The 17818-nt window shown below is 41.3% G+C and overlaps 1 protein-coding gene across 11 annotated transcripts in view; it reads right to left on the minus strand.

Moving 5' to 3' along the window:
- FNDC3B (fibronectin type III domain containing 3B) overlaps positions 1–17818 on the minus strand; it is a 321836-nt gene that overhangs the window by 34951 nt on the left and 269067 nt on the right. For 10 of the 11 annotated variants that reach the window (XM_036351879.1, XM_036351871.1, XM_036351875.1 and 7 more), the window contains 8 exons: positions 17370–17508; positions 15402–15473; positions 13258–13376; positions 9809–9914; positions 8745–8917; positions 7026–7139; positions 6547–6696; positions 3995–4275 (listed from right to left, as the gene is read on the minus strand). In XM_036351879.1, coding sequence (XP_036207772.1) covers positions 3995–4275; positions 6547–6696; positions 7026–7139; positions 8745–8917; positions 9809–9914; positions 13258–13376; positions 15402–15473; positions 17370–17508 — 1154 coding nt within the window. The remainder of the gene's footprint in view (positions 1–3994; positions 4276–6546; positions 6697–7025; positions 7140–8744; positions 8918–9808; positions 9915–13257; positions 13377–15401; positions 15474–17369; positions 17509–17818) is intronic. The other variant, XM_036351873.1, reaches the window with a different exon arrangement.

Raw genomic sequence — 17818 nt, forward strand, 5'->3', positions numbered from 1 at the left:
TACAACTCCTCCCCCCACACCCCCATCTCCACACCCAATCTAACATCCGATCATCTAATTATAGGAGAGAAAAATATCATTAGGTAACTTCTGAAAAAATAAAATAGTAGCATTGACATAAAAAATCTCTTGGGGGAAGGTGTGTTTATAGTACAGCTATTCAGAGAAGGCTTCCTGGAAGGGTAACCGAGCTGGTGCTTCTCCTGACAGCTCCATGGATGCAGGGCCACCTTTCTGTCTCCAGGCACTTTGACTTGCTTTTGTTTCGTGCCCTACCTTGAGGAGGCATGGGGACCTTAAATATCTCCCATTGCTTAAAGGAAAATGCCAGATTTCAGACATTTCTACCTGTAACCTGGTCACAGCCCACTTTCCAGCTCCCGTCTTCCCTTCCAAGCATCAGTGACATAATTTAATGAGTGCTTACTTACCATGTGTCAAAGTCCCACAGGACATGCCTGAAATCTTATCTAAAGCACACCACACCCTATTAGATAGGTAAAGTTTGCATCGTGTTTTACAGAGCAGAAAACTGAGGCACAGAGTTTAGTAATGACTTTACAGAGGTCACAGAGACAATAGTGAGAGACCCAGGACTGAAGTCAAGGCTGTCTGTCCGACTCCAGGGTGCTACATCTGAACTATTCAGAATGTGTCTCCTAATAAAGCCCATCTTGTCTTGTTTGGATGAAATGACTTGTGATTCACTTCTTGATAGGCTAATGTAGTGCTTGACATAAAGACTCAATAAGTGTGACTTTCATCCCCAGTTTCCCTAGCAAAAAGAGCATAAATGAGCATAACAAACAACTCTACCTTTCCTTGTTTGCCAGCTCAGTATGAGTCAGACATATAATGTGGTTGCCAAAAAAAGTAATGTTAGGCAACCTTACTAACTGTTCCATTTGGAAAACAAGTAAGGTGACAGTCTTGCTCTCCTCTGAGCCAGCCAGCCAGGCCCATTCCTGGAGGTCTGAGCACACTAAAGAGACCACCAAGAAACGAGACTCGCCCAATGAAGAGGATGGAGGTTACAGAAAACCCACACCAGTCTACACGGAAGTGAATGAAGTGAGGATGGTGAAGTAGAAGACAGCTGATGCTGTAAGATAATGATGACTAGGTGCGCTGGGACCACTAAAGCACAGTGTACAGGAGTGGGGCTCCCACTTTATAGTTTGCGAAAGTACTACAGGTGATTCTTATATAATTAACATTCTTAGGGCTGGGGTAGAGGGGAAAAAATTGAACAATTTGACTAGAGCAGGGGTGGGCAAACTTTTTGACTCGAGGGCCACAATGGGTTCTTAAACTGGACCGGAGGGCCGGGACAAAAGCATGGATGGAGTGTTTGTGTGAACTAATATAAATTCAAAGTAAACATCATTACATAAAAGGGTACGGTCTTTTTTTTTTTTTTTTTTTGTTTTATTCATTTCAAACGGGCCGGATTCGGCCCGCGGACCGTAGTTTGCCCACGGCTGGACTAGAGCCAAAGACCTGCCTTTCCTAAAGCTACTCAATATCATGCAATTTGTCTAAAATGGTATCTTTCAAGCTATTCCTAAGGTTGAAAGGTGACATTCTCCCAACGTGACTTCCCAATTCGGCTCAATATGCCTTGCATATTAATACTGAGTTAAATTATTTAGCTCCATCCCCTAAATACTCTGAAAATAGAGTCTGGAGGTATTATCTAAATTAAGTTCATTCTCCTATAGTCCCTACACGACTCTACAATTTCATCTTCTCCATAACAGAATTATCCCGAGAAACTTTCTAACACGTGGAGGATTTTTTATAATTTCTACCAAAATCAGCATTTCATCGTGAAGCAATGATTCCCTGCTTCAGTGCTCTCATTTGAATTCCAGATGTCTTTCTAGAAGTCATTTGACTGTATGTTGACTAATAAAGTCAACATTCCTCCAATATCATCCTTCCATAAGCCTTAAAGTTTATAACCATGTATGCCACCTTTACAGCAGGTACAATGTCAAGGAAGAGGTGGAATTCCTAGGCTAGCACTCGCCTTAAGAGCCCTTTTATGATTTCTGGTCCGAATGCTCAGAGCCCTGGCCAGGGGATTTGTGTTCATTCCAGGGTAGACATGGCTGTGAAGCAGACTGATCACAGAACCTTCCAGTGAGTCACTCCACCAGTGTGGCTTCTTCCTAGCTTGGGGGATCAAGGTCAAGCATCTGGTCTCTTAAAAACAGCTGGAGGATGACAGTGATGTGGTCATTTCCCCCCAGAAATACACCTCAGGGTCAGCACCATCATCGGGGAAATTCCCTGATGTCAAGGTCTGGGTTTAATCATTTCCTCAGCACCTGACTAGACTGCTCTGCACACAGCAACACTTATATTTGATTAGCATTCAAGAGTGAAGACTTCTTTTCTGAGACTGACTTAAAAGGCTACACTGAAGGAGTGCCTTTGGCTGCCTCTTCACCTATGTAAGTCATATCCCCCTTTACTCTGTTCCTATTTCAAATCCCACTGTGAACCATCCTGACCATTCTGAACCTGGGACTTGCTCTCTGAAATGTCAACAGGATGGTGTCCCAGTGTTATCTGCAGCCTGTGATGTCACAATAACCTACCGTCTTAGGTTGCTGTTTAAGTGTCCCCAACTCTGAGTGCTCTGCGGGCAAGAATATTGTTTATCACTGTTTTACAGACAGACTCACAGTGTTGAGTGCTGTGCTCAAAAGAGACTTCTTAAAAGAATAAAAGAGTAGGGAACCCCCCCCCCACCCAAACACCCTGCCATTGTTTTAAAAAGCAAAATAATATATTTATATGAATTAGTCACAACAAAATTTGGTAAGAGAGAAAAAAAAAAAGAGTAGAGATAATATGATATCGCAGGATGGAACTTTTGTCCCTTACAACTGATTTGCTGATTCTTTCTTCAGCTTTTAGAAAGAGAAAAAGTAGTGTACCAGACAATTGAACTAGAAAACACTGCCAAAAAAGATAAGTGAAATGATAAGTCCTTTTCTAGCAGCAAGTTTATTTACCTGCCATTCATTGCCATTCCCCACCCCAAGAAGAATCAGTCTTGTTTTATGGTGATCTTGATGATGATGAAAATTACAATGCATGTTTATTGTGCACTTGCCATATACCGCTGGGCTGTGTGTAAGTAGTCAATATTAATTTATTTACTCCTTACAACATGCTTATGAGGTTAGCAATTTTGTTCTCCTGCTTCATGGAAGTAGAAACTGAGACCCAGGGAGGCTCTGTAACTGGCCTAAGGACACAGCCTGAATCCTGCTCTCCTCCACCTCCCTGAGAAACCATTTCTTCTGACAGAGGGATGCCCTGGTAGCACACGTGTACAACCACAGATGGTCCCTTAATCCTCTAATGCGAAACTTGTGTTGAGTGAGTTATGGCAACGTGGAGACAGGGCTAAATGATTTGAAATTTTATGAGGCCATGTTACGGAAGAAGGTGTGTGAGGAGAGGAAGGCAGATGGCTGGCTCCGGATTGGAAGACTGGGGGAAGGAAAGCACCCAGCTATTCGTTAGGTTTTACTTGTGCTGTGTGATATAATATCTTTCTCTGGCCCCTTGGGAAATCCTGAGTGAAAGCCACATCACATATTCTTTGTAACACTGTGTCTGCTTTTGGGGAGGAATCAAAGATGAGCGGAGCCCTGCTTCAGAGGTGGGCAAGTACATGGTGAGGACAGAGGGTGTCCACAGATGGATATGAGTCAGTAAAAATTCAAAGAAAAGTGGCTATCAAGAGACAAAGAGGGAGCAACTGATCTAAAGTGATGGGTGAAACTGGGTAAATTTGTAACTGACTCAAAGTATAAAGCAATACAAGTTTCAAAGCTATATTTGCATTTAGTACTCATATATTTTAATTAAGAATGACTAGCATTCACTCATTCGGCCTTTGGAACCTGAAGGGTGTGTGGAGCCCCAGTTCTGATGGGTCCACACAGTCCTATTTCTCCCTCCCTGCACTCACCGGTACGTTGTTTCTGGAAGAAGATCTCTTAGAACGTGGGTGGTGGTATTGCCCACAGTGATGCTAGTGTCTCCCAGATCAATATTGTAAGCGAGGATTTCAGACCCATTATTGCACGGCTCTTCCCAGTTCAGTACAAGGCACACAGAAGGTGAATCAGGGTGGGCATCGGGGGGCTCCTCCTCCAGGACACAGAGAGTGGAGACAGGGTCCGGGGCAGATGCTGGTGTCTGGCAAAGGACAAGCTCGCTGTACGGCCCTGCTCCAGCTTGATTGACGGCCTAAAAGACAACATCAAGAGAAGCCCATGTTACCCCATTGTACACTTGAAGGTGTCCATGCTAGGTGCTGCTAAATAAGTAATATATGATTTACTTCCAGAAATGTAGGTAGAAATAAATTCTAGAAAATGTTCACTTTCCAAAAGCCAATCACATCTTTTCTGTTAAGCAAAGGTAGTAACATTGCCATCATCACCTTTCAAGAAAAATAATTTTAAAATAATCCTTTCTACTTGCATGGCCCACTGCAGGTTCTATACTGTCTTATATGACCTTCACAATAACCATCTGAGGTACACAGTGCATCGCAAGTGCCTTTCATAGATTTAAGGCAAAGCTGGGACTGGAATTCAGTCATCTGACTTTCAACCCCAGTGCTGCCCTGGAAGAACAACAGGAATTTTACAAAAGGTCTCTTATGTTTTCCCATGTGAATGATAAACTCATATATGAAGTCAATTCTCAGCCCTTTCTGACTTTACCTGAGAGCAATAGTTGACCCCTTCCTCACTCACCGCTCTTTCAAATACTTATTCACTTGGTCTCCAGAACCCATACTTGTTTTTTGCTTACCTACTGCTGCTTCTCAGCCATCTATGTGGTTGCTACGCATCACCCAGATCTCTCAACACTGGAGGGCACCAGGGTTCAAGCCTTGGACACCTCTTCTTTTCTATCTCTGCTCAAACTCTTGGAGAGCTACTGTGTCAGGGGATAAATGGCATTGATATACTACTTCCAAATTTACTTGGGTAGTGTGGACCTCTGCCTTAAATGCCAGCCTAATGTATCCAACTACCTTTCGGGTGTCTCCACTCCAATGTCAAGCATCTCAGCCTCAAAGCTCCTCATCTCTGTCCACCGCAGCTGTCCCCAGCCTTCAGCCATCCAATCATATCCCAAGTCACCCCTGGACACCTTTCTTCCTCTCAGACCCCTACCCAATGTATCTTTTAAAATGCAGTGTGGGGAAGTCAATGCTAAGTGAGAACATATACCCTAAAAGGAGAAAAGGAAATAGAAGAGCATTTTAAAGGGAGACCAAAACTCGAAAAGCATAGTGGAGTTCTTTCCTATGGTGATAGAGAGTTCTTCATTTATATCCTGCCTGGCTCCAAAAACAGGAGTGTGGCCTTACCTAACCTTTCCCCAATGACTCAGCATCTCTATTATAAAGATCAGATAATGTGCTGTGACCTTGACTCATTGACAGAGGGTTAATTATGTCCCAGTTGCGGCACACGAGAAGGAAAGTGTACAAGAGTTTATTCTGAAATGTTTCTGATAAAAATAGGATTCAGAATTTAACAGAAAAGCCTCAATTGATATGGAAAATTAACGTGTGAAGGGGATGTTTTCTCCAAAGAGACCAGACACACTGATGTTGATGGGTCTGCACTAAGTAACTTGATCTATGCCTCAAATAGGGTGGAAACCTAAATCTGGCATCTTTGCTTCTTTATCCAGTTAAATCTAAATGTGTGTGAAGATAGAATTCTTCAAGGTCAAGAACCACATCTGACTCATCTTTGTATCTCTCCTTTTGATCATCCTGACCATCCTTTGATTTTGGCACAAGTAGTGCTCAAGAAATGTTACTGAACAAATGGACAAAAAACTCCCTGTTTTCTCAGGACAATACAAACAGAAAACAAAACAAAACACTTATCCAAGTCAATAAAGTAAAAGTAAACCCATGACTATTGTTACTCCTAGGGGTTAGGCTAGGAGCCAATTGTTCTTGTTTATTCTATGTGGACCCCCAAGTGGACGTGTACAGATAGATAACCAGCCTTGTTCCTGGTCACTGAGAAGGCAGAGGTGCGTCCTGTATGTAATGAAGGCTACTCCAAACTACTCTAATGTTTGTTTTTGGCTCCATTTAACAGCTGACATAAAATTCCCATCTTTTGCCATTTCTCAGTGCTTTCCACTGAAATGTGCATCTCAGAGAAATTCAGACAGAAGGAATCTTTCGTAAGGAGCTGTGACACCTCTGTCTTGGACTCAGTCATCTATCTATTCAGGGAATCGATAAACAAGCAAGACGCAAGGGTGGTGAGAAGCAGAGAAGAGTCTGGTTTTGTTCTTACATTTCAGAACCTCCTCAAGTACCAGAAATTAACTGTAACATTCATTTTCACTTAAAAGGGCTCTTTTCCCACACTATCCCTCCTGGTAGCCTCCCTCAGAAGCCTCTGAGTAAGTTTCCCAAAGAGCCTTCCATGGAACACCAGTGTCTATAGGTACATCTGAGCAGCGTCGACCCACCTGTAGTCTGCAGCAATACTGTGCGGCAGGCAGCAGGTCCCTTATTGCAAAGCCGGGGTCTGTCCCATGATAAACGAGCTCCAAGGATTCTTCATCCTCTCCCCATTCCAACCTGTACTCTGAGATGTCAGCACCAGAGCTTTCAGGACTCTGGAAAGCAGGACATGCAGGGAATTTAATTTCATTGAGAAAAAAATTCTATATTGTGTTCAAGCAACCAAACGGACAGAGTGACATACCCCAGGATATTTCAAATGCGTACAGAAGAAAGGCACGAAAAAGATATTCAACTCCCCCTCAATTCTGCCCAAAGGTAGCATTTCCACAACTCTGAGTGATATAAGCAATTGCCAAGGAAGACTAATGTGTAAAGATCACCTAGAGTGAATTTGGGCTTTGAAGAGGTTCCTCCTAACGTGCATTAGGGGCAGATAAAGTCAAAGAAACGGAAAATAATGCAGAGCACATGTCTGACTTACCTCCCAGCTCACGAGGACACACCCGTCAGGCGTAAAGGAAATGCACGGTGCCCTGCACTGTCCGGGGGGCCCTGCAGCAGTGGTGATCTCTGAGACGTCAGAATAGGGGCCATACTGAAAGAGAAGGACACCACGTGCTTGTATGTATATGCGTGCACACACATGTATGTTCATACCTAGGTGTGCATGTACAAGCTTGTAACCAAATAAGGGTTATGCTAACACCTTCATCAATACATCCAATTAAAAAATTTCCTAAGGAGGTTTTCCACTTTCAACTGAATATATGTATACGTTTTTCCCTACGTATATTCCCTGAGTGGTAGATGTCTATTACATACGTATATTCTTTTTATTCAAGGGGATTAGAAAGTTGGTTACCAAACATTTTCCCCTCCCCACTTCCTGTGACATCAGAAACATGGGAGAGAATTTCTCTGAAACAGACCTCAGTAGATGATTGAAGTCAAACACATGGTTAACTTCCAACAACAGGAGTAAACCATGGCTGAAGGCAGATTTCATACCTTACACTAATTAAAGGTGAGAGCAAGTAAAACTCCAATCAGTACAGCTGCACATTTATCTTTGCTATGGCAGCGACCCCCCCAAAAGTTGATGGGAAAAAGGGCAGAAACAAAAGTACAATAACGTTTTTGCAGCATCTGTGATCCTCACGTTCCCCCTTTTTACTTATACAAGTTTGGGTGCTCAGGCTCTTGTATCCTCTCATCAGTACATTTTTATTGTTCAGTTTCACGTTTGTGTGTGTGTGTGTTTTAATTTAAATAGTTGTGTTGTGTCTGCAATGCTTTCCTAATGAGGAATTAGAAGAACTCCATCCAGCTCCTGTGAAAAGTCTGAGATCCAACTTCAGACCAAATGCTTTAGTCAGTGTGGCGAACATGAAATGGCTAAAACATGCTTCACTTCTAACCGGTTTGAACAGCACTATTGAGAGCTAGAAAAACTCACTGTGGACTTCGTGTTGCTGTTAGTTGGGCTTTCTTATTTTAAAATTTGTCATCAATTAATGACATGTATTAACTGGCATGGAGCTCATCTGTACAAATCACCAGCACTTTTGGGGGATGTTACTGGCAGTCTGCTCTACCGATATTCTCCTGCCCTCTATGTTTCTGTCCATCTTTGACACACCCAAAAGCCCTACCGTCTCTGGGTCACCTCTTCAAAATCCATATCAAACTGTATTTTTTTTTAAAAGGAACAAACACCTCTGTGGATATAATGTAGGCATATACTTTCAATCTGACAGCTCATCCAACAACTCCAAAAGGAGAAGCGGAAGGCACTTGAACAAAATAGCACTGCACTGGCTTCCCTAGCCTCTCCCCCCACTTTGGTGTAAAACTGACGTGAGACCTTGTTGGGTAATCTAGACAACATGGGGAGGGCATCTTATATAGCACTTCTAATTTCTCAGTACTGATTAACAGAGTCAATGAGCAAATAGGAAATTATTTTTACAACTAACAAGCGCATCTAAAGGGTGATGTTCCTATTAATCTTAAACTCTACCTTAACAGAATGATGAGAGGACATAGAAGCAACATTTCCAATGCTGGGAGTATGAAATCACAATATATCAAGTCAGAAGAAACATTTATATGAACTTCTTTAACGGTGGTCAAGGTTGGCTAGATGCTGCTGAGGAATTTCAGGAGGGGAGAAGCCCACGTATTAGAACCTTCTACTCACCCCTCCGTCGTTCAGAGCCCTCACTCTGAAACGATACATAGTCCCGGGAAGCAGGTTGCCCACAGTGCACTCGAGCTCTGGCCCGTGGTACACCTCCGACGCCACGTCCTCGGGCTCCGTCATCTCCACACTGTACTCGGAGACCTCACAGCCACTTTCAGAGGCAGGAACATCTAGGAGTGAAGGCGGTTCGCATCATATCATTTCTGTGCTTCCAGCTGACGACGATCACATCTGATTTTCCACAAGGTTTGCAAAACAGCATGTAGTGCCCCCCCACCACAGTATCTCTCCTACCAAAAAGCCCTCCTCCCCAAAGAAAAGAGAAACAGAAAGAACAAGTTTCTGAATGATGTCATTGATACTTTCCAAAGCAAGTACATTTAAGTATACTTAATTACCTTAATACAATAACTTAAAAACAGAACCATTAGGCAAATTTTTTTACATTCTAAGAAGGGAAGACAAGGAGAAGAAAATCTTCTCTTTTAACTTCAAACCAAAGGTCACATTAAGTCAAGATAGCTGGCCCAAAGTTGGCATGCTATTTTATTATATTCTAGACATAAGTGGTGGGAAAAAGTAGTCTGATAAGGTTCTGCAGGTTAACACTGGCAATTTTATGTGCTATAAACTGCTGATACAGAAAGGCTAATATGGCTCGAATCCAAACAGGACCCACACAGGACAAAGCAGCAAAGATGAGGAGAACTTAGCTGTTACCTCATTTCTCGGTTTAATCTCTAAATTGAGCACAACTTTTCTTTTATGAATGAAGTTGAAAAGTTCCAGAGGAAGCCTGGCTTTTCTGAAATGTTTTCTAGAATCTAGAAAAGTGCCCTCCGAAGGTAGAGGATGGACAGCGTGTGTGGCGCCATCAGGATCAGGAGGAGGAGCAACAGTGAGCGGCAGAGCACAAACCCAAGCCAACATACATCAAGAAGAAATACAACATTTTCAACAGAAAAAATGCACGGCTTTCAGAAGAAAGACTTCCAGCTTAATGACAAAGCATCTTCAACCGTCCAAACCGTCCATGCCACCGTGGAGCATCGTTCACTCACCCCACTCCAAGTGGACTTCTTTGTGCTTTGGTCTACCCAGAACCCTCGGTGGTCGGCACTGACCTGGTGCGATGCTTAGTGTGCGAACAGGGAGGCTTTCGGAACACTGCAGAGAAACAGCAGAGAACACTCTTAGTCACAGTGAATTCATTACACCCCCACATTCCAGGCAAACTCCACCCCATACCTGTACATGCTACCAAAGGTTACACATTGCATATGTACACATGCTTTTCTATGCAGTGAGACCGTGTATGTGTGTGTGTGTGTGTGTGTGTGTGTGTGTGTGTGTGTGTGTTTAAAGTGTAGACATATACTGCATATGGCACTGGTAAAAAATGATTATTTCTAGCCCTAGCCAGTTTGGCTCAGTGGCTAGAGTGTTGGCCTGAGAACTGAAAGGTCCTGGGTTTGATCCCGATCAAGGGCACATGACCGGATTGCAGGCTCAATCCCCAGTAGGGGGCATGCAGGAGGCAGCCAATCAATGATTCTTTCTCCATCTTCCTTCCTCTCTGAAATCAATAAAAATATATTTTTTAAAAATGAATATTTGTGAAGCCAGATTTGCAGACAGGAGTGTTTTATATCCTAAGCACACAGCTATTTTCCTTTAAACCAAAATGAGAGAGACCCTTCATGAGGACAGAAGAGGACACAAAACAACAGCTGGATGAGAATTTTAAATGGTACCATAAATGGCCAACCATCCACATCCAGAGCAGAAAAGCAAATAGACTCATTATTAATCAGCTGAGGGTGACATTGGCCAGCAGGTTCTATTCATGCTACAATAAGTAGCCGTGTCTCTACAGGAACTGGTTGCGAAGGCTGGTAGTGTGGAAGCTGAACCCCTTTCCCAGACAGGAGAGAACAAGGCAGAGCTATGCTGCTCGACCAAACTCCTTCCCAAGGAGTGGTGCAGAGAGGTACCTCTGCCTCGTGAGCTGCATGCAGCGCCCCCCACACAGGAGGTGCCTGCTGATACTCTGGCTATGGTGTGGACCTACCCCACCCTAGGAGACACTGCAGAGAGCGCTGCATAAGCATGGTCTAACTGGACTCCTTTTCCCAAGGAGTCTGCCCATCTGGGCAGTGTAAACATTACACTACTGCTCTTTGGGGAGAGAAAAATAACACAAGACAATACTGGAGATGGATTGATGGGCAAAATTAAGCACCCAAATGACAAGTGTTCTCTTGAAAAGTCAACCCAGCACAGGACTACAAGCCACCATCTCTCAATGTCTCTCTCTCTCTCAATATTAATGGTTTTAAACTATAATATTAAATATCTCTACAATGAAAATGTAATTACCATCTTGTCCCTCACTTTCTGAATGTGAGTTAAAGCCATTTAGACAATAATTATCTCACTTCCAGAGCACTTCTTGTGTATCTTTAGGTTATTTTGAGCCTCTGAGAACACTGGGGTTGAAACCAAGGCTCTCAACACATGAACTGGCTGGTGCGAAGTCATATAAATAGAAAACAAGAAATCAGCTGCCGCCTACAGATGTGTAAGTTGGGTGGTGCACAACTGCAGGAGGTGCCCTTCAGCTAAGTTATCACAGATGTACATGGTTTTTACAGTAACTCTCCAGCAGATGGCAGCGAAGTTCCTTGAAGAAGGTGTGCCTCATTCTCACAAAATTGCCAGGGAACTGTGCAGGACGTCTTTTACTCTAAATTCTACCTTTTTCTATCATTGCAGTAACTGAGGTTTCCCTTATTTAGCTAAAACACTCAGTTTTCAACTGCCACATGTGATCACACTTGTAAGAAATAACTGACAAATGTACCTGAAAATATCACAATTCAGTTGAGAATTATCTGGGCCTATCTTTTATTCTTTTCTTTATAAAATTGAATTTATTGGGGTGACATTAATTAATAAACTTATATAGGTTTCAGGTGTGCAATTCTATAACACATCATTGGTATATTGTATTGTATGTTTACCACCCCAAGTCAAGTCTCCTTCCATCACTTTTTTCTCTCCTTTACCCTCTTCTACCTCCCCCATCCCTCTTTCCCTTTGGTAATCACCATACTGTTGTCTGTGTCCATGAGTTTTTGTTTTTTGCTTAATCCTTTCACCTTTTCCACCCAGCCCTGCAATCCCCCTCCCCTCTGACAGTTGTCAGTCTGTTCTCTGTATCAATGAGTCTGTTTCTATTTTATTTGTTAGTTTATTTTGTTCATTAGATTCCACATGTAAATGAAGTCATATAGCACTTGTTTTTCTCAGACTGGCTTATTTCACTTAGCGTAATGTTCCCCAGGTCCCTCCATGCTGTCGCAAAGACTTCCTTTTTATGACCAAGTGGTATTCTATTGTGTAAATGTACCATAGCTTTCTTAACCACTCATCTACTTATGGGCACTTGGCTGCTTCCCAATCTTGGCTATTATAAATAACACTGCAATGAACATAGGGGTGCATATATTCTTTCAAATCAATGTTTTGGGTTTCTTTGAATACATTCCCAGAAGTGGAATCATTGGGTCATAAGGCAGTTCCATTTTTAATTTTTGAGGTAACTCCATACTGCTTTCCACAGTGGCTGCACCAGTCTGCATTCTCACCTGTGGTATACTAGTGTTCCCTTTTCTCCAAATCCTTGCCAGCATATGTTGTTTGTTGATGTATTGATGACAGTCATTCTGATAGGTGTGAGGTGATAGCTCACTGTGGTTTTAACTTGCATTTCTCTGAGGATTCATGACATTGATGGGCCTATCTTTTCAACACAATTCAAAAAACCCTAATTTTGCATTTCCTCCTAGGATGCCGTAGCAGGTGACACTACCAAGATACATTTTTCTTTTTTTTTAAATTTTAGTGTGTGTTTTTTTTTTTGTTTGTTTTTTAAATGTATTTTATTGATTTTTTTACAGAGAGGAAAGGAGAGGGATAGAGAGTTAGAAACATCGATCAGCTGCCTCCTGCACATCTCCCCACTTGGGATGTGCCCGCAACCAAGGTACATGCCCTTGACCGGAATCGAACCAGGGACCCTCCAGTCCGCAGGCTGACTCTCTATCCACTGAGCCAAACCAGCCAGGGCAAGATACATTTTTCTTTTTTCTTTTCCTTTTTTTTTTTTTTTTTTTTTATTGCTTAAAGTATTACAAAGAGTATTACATATGTCTCCTTTTTTTCCCCCTGCCCTTGACAATCCCCTGGCCTCCACTACCCCCCAGTGTCTTATGTCCATTGGTTATGCTTATATGCATGCATACAAGTCCTTCGGTTGATCTCTTACCCACCCCCCTTCTGCCCTCCCACCCTCCCCGGCCTTCCTGCTGTAGTTTGACAGTCTGTTCGAGGCAGCTCTGCCTCTGTTAGATACATTTTTCAATAGCAATTTTATTCTGATGTTATTGACAGGTTGTCTGAGGCTGACCAAACATGCTGACTTAAGTGTATACCATACAAAACCAACCTGGCTGTGTCCACCGGTGCTGATGCAGCATGCTCGGAGTTTGTACAAAGTGCCTGGTTTCAAGTGGCTGAACGTGTATTCTGTAGCCGATCCACTGTATGCCACTTCCCACTGACCTGCTGCAGAACAAGACTTGTGTGTGAGTTTATGTCTTTGGTAAAAAGGTAAGTAGTAACAACCACTAACTGAAAAAAAATACTTTAAGTGGTTTCCATAAACACTAGTGTCTCCTATTCTCTTTTTTATTAGCTAAAGGGCTCTCTTTCCATTTCCTTTACAAAGTTAAATATTAAAGTATCATGGAGTCATTTTTAATACTTAGTACTGCTGGCTAGACTACTTAATATCACATTATTACATTTTCTGACTGAGCGGTTAGACGCTGGAAACCACACAACATCTGAGGTTGGCTGGGGGGTGGGAGGGCGGCGGTGAAGGAGCAGAACAGTGGCAGGGAAGCTGTGGGATGGTTCTGGTGTGAGACCTCGGGGCCGCGGGGCAGGGGAAGGCTGCTCAGCCTTGAGGTTCTGGTTGGCCTGTGAGGCCTCCTGCTCTTATCTGCCTGGAGGCTGCAGGAGGGAAATCCTCTCGTTGCACACTGAGTCCTCTGGGTAAAGGCCTGCTATCTTCATGGAGTCCACTTAGAAGACAAAAACGCCCGAGACTGTAACAAACTACAGAGGAAACACTCAGTATGCGAGGCAGTCACCTGACCACTTCTTGGGATTAGAGAGCGAGCAGGGCCACGGGAGGAGTCTGGGTGCTCCACCGACTGCTGGCCTCCCCAAGTTGGGCTGTTGGGATGGTTTACCCTCTGTTCTGCTCTCTCTAATGCTACGTTTCCAGTTGACTGTTTTGCTCCATGAAGTTGTTGGGAAAATGTTTTACCCTGTTCTGTAATATTTTACAAATGTAACTTCCACAAAGTCCCACAGTTGCTGATCCAGTTAGATTTACAATTAAGTTACATGTACTAGGGCCCCAGGAGAAGGGAGGATATTAATTACCCTGACATTGCTGATTATAAAACCTGTACCCAAAAGGTAAAAGGGAACAAAGACCACTACAAAGACTCATTCATCACCACTGTATGCACCAGCAAAGTTGAGGGCTTTAAGGAGAGACTGGCATCTATTTTTGAGTTGTCATCAGTGGTTGCGAGAGCCAAGAAAATGCAAAACGTACTCAGGTTTTCACCATGAGCCACTGCATACACACAGGGGCCTCGTCTAGAGGGTTCCTAATGTAAAGCACTCGAGCTTATGTTAACAACAGCTGTGCCCATCCCAAAGCGTTCGCAGGTGTTTTTTAGCTTAAAATAGGACCTGGTTCATGTGAAAACCACGTACTCCAGGTGGTTACTGTGGTGCAGAATGCAGGGCAAGCCACACACCTGGGTGTTTCTGTTTGTAAAAGTGACTGTTAATTCTTTTTTTTTTTCCATATGTATGGATTGCTTTTTATTAAGATAATGAGCACAAGGATTATTAGAATGGTCAGAGAAATCATTTTTAGTTCGGATGACTATACTTTTTTTCTATTAAAGCCTAATAAATTTTTTTAGAAAGAGCTAAGAATTTTTAAAAATTACAAAAAATGTTACATTATCCAAGGAACTCAATATCCAACATTGTCCCAGTTTAATCCACATGACAAGTAATGTATAAATAATCTGACTCAGAAATCAAACAAAGATGAAAAGAACATTTTCTACGCTTGCTACAGAAGTGTGACACTTGTCACCAGCCCACAGTAATACTAATCTTGTCTGTCATCATTGTACATGGGAATTTGTAGATTGCCATACTCATTGGCTATCTCCACCTTACCCTTCCTGCTGATTGCTTCTGACTCTCTGTTTATAAGAATTTCCAGAGAAAGTGTGCCCAGAGAGGGGAAGAAAAATTACATTGAATTAGTCTCTTAGTTAGGACCTCTGGCTTAAAGAAATAAGAATTTTAAAGCATGATAAAAATGCCGTGTTTAAAGGAGAAAAACTGTCAAGATGTGATTAAGGTTTCTTTATTATAATAGCTCTATCATTAGAATTAATGCTGGCCCACTATTACTATATATAGATGTTTCTCATATTAGCAAATAGGGTTGCTATTGGATTTGAATGAAACCATTTCCCAAAACTTGACCTTCAGAATTGCCATCAGTAATCTCCAGCAAGTACTTGAGTATTTCTGAACCACCATTGTCCTTTGGAGGATCTGGAAAGTAAACAAACATACATGTAAAATCATGTATTACACTACCTCAACTCTGCATTTAAACAAGGGGCACAGTTAATATTATTTCACGCAACCCCTGTCTTAAAAAACAAAAGAACATAAACACCAAGGAACCTTAAATACTATCAGATTATTCAAAGTTCTTTAGAGCTAGAAATGGCAATGAGCATTCATTTAGTGAAACGTGAGCAAAATTCAAAATACGAACTGATTTTTCTAAGAGTTATGTTAACATATTTACTTCGAGAATTCTGAAACCTGCTTTTTAATATCTAGTGATTTCTATATAAGATGAAATATTTATATATATTTTTTATTTCACTGATATTATCACTGACCAGATTCTTCTGAGAGATGGAGGATGAAGGAAAGAGAAGTGCAAAATTCATTGACAAAAATAAATAAAATGTCAGAATATAATAAATCTATCTGTTCCACCACAGTGTGCTACTGAGCAAACTTTATATCCCAACTGAAACTGATGTGAAACCACAGTCGTGGATCAATGAGAACGTGCACTAAAGAAGTGGTCTGAGGAGGAGGCCCTGGCTCACTCCCAGAGGCCTGTGGCACTTTGAGTATTTAGTCCACTCCCGACTGCCTGCAAGAGTTTTCTTTCCTGAGCAGAAACATTTCTTGCATTGTAATTTTGTAAGACTACGCAGAATTTACCTCTATTATCTGTATTTTAGATGTGCCCTCAGATTACTCACATATAGATTTAGGAACTTTATTTCCCTCTCTTCACCTGCTATTTCCATTAATGAATACAGACTTCAGTAATAGATATTTAAAACAATAATTATAAAGTTAAATATTATAGCATATGGCCAATAAAAGTAAATACTTGGTGTGAACAGAACTTTCTAGGATTTTCAGAGAAAAAAGCTTTGCAGTACGGCAAAAAGCACATCTAGATTTTTATAGTTTCTCTTAATCATATCCATCTTCCAGGGAAATACATACCCTAATAATTCTTTCTCAAAATTATTAGCTAACTTGAAACAGTTATATGTCTCAGTGGTTGGTCTCCAATAATTATTTAATAAGGTTTTAAATTCCCTTTACATTACTTGGCTGCGAGGTAAAATCTTAAATTTCTACGGTTTTTTTTTGTTTGTTTGTTTTTTTTGCCATTTAGGTAGCAAATATTATTATATGACATTAATGATATTTACATATCATAAATGTTTTACATATAATTGCAAATGCTTATCAACATTCTAATGGCACTCATTTCACTGACATAATAAAAACAGAGGTGATGAGCTACAATCTCCTTCTACCTGATGTCCCCACACACTGTATAATGAACTTCAATAAGAAAAATTCCTGAAGTTCAAGGCCTCTGATTACATACAAATGACCAAAAACAAAACAAAACAAAACAAAAACAAACAAACAAAAAAAAAACAAGAAAAACCCACACAAAACAAACCCCTAAAGTTTTCCTAATTCATTTTAACTTGAACATTTTGTATATCAAAATTTACTCATGATGACATACCTAAATTTTGAAGTTTATCTTCAATATTAACTTTATAAATAATTTTTTTACATTAACTATGACTTTCTTAAGGGCAGCTATTGAAGAACGAAATACATATTCAGAGATTACTACATTCAAATCAATAACACATTAAAGATATAGAAGGAAAACCATGTAATACAGGAAAATCAGAAAGTGAGATGCTGTTAAATTGTCCATTTACCAATTTGTGGAGTTCTCTGGATATTTCTCATATGCTTATTCCAAATGTGTAAAACTCCTGCAAGTAATACTGCCCTTTTATTTTTTATTTTGGTTTGTCACTACTGAAATTAATACATTTAAAAAAAATCTGTCCAAAAAGAAGCAACAGCAGCAAAACATACCCCACTTGACACTGAAGCCATGTGACGTCACCGGTCCTTTAATGAGGGGTCGTGTGGGCGGCCCAGGCCTGTCGGGACTTGTCGTGCACACCAACACTTCACTCGGACAACTTTTCCCTTCCATGTTAGAAGCAGTTAGCTGTACCACAACCGAGATAACATTAACATGCTTTAGACATCAGCTATTAAAGCAATGACATGACAAGATCAAGGCATCCATAGTAACCCTCCCCCCTCACACACAAACACACACACACACACACACACACACACACACACATTTTCTTTCTCAATCGCAAACTACTGACTTGTGTTTCTCTACGAAGTTCTTATTTTCTGTATAGTTGGCTATTAACAATTTAAAATAAAATAAGGTGGGTTTTAGCTAAGGACATTTTTATCCTTTCAAGAAGACACAAAACAAAGCCAGTATATCACCACCTTATTCG

This window comes from Myotis myotis, unplaced genomic scaffold (assembly GCF_014108235.1).
Source record: "Myotis myotis isolate mMyoMyo1 unplaced genomic scaffold, mMyoMyo1.p scaffold_m19_p_2, whole genome shotgun sequence".
NCBI lineage: Eukaryota > Metazoa > Chordata > Mammalia > Chiroptera > Vespertilionidae > Myotis > Myotis myotis.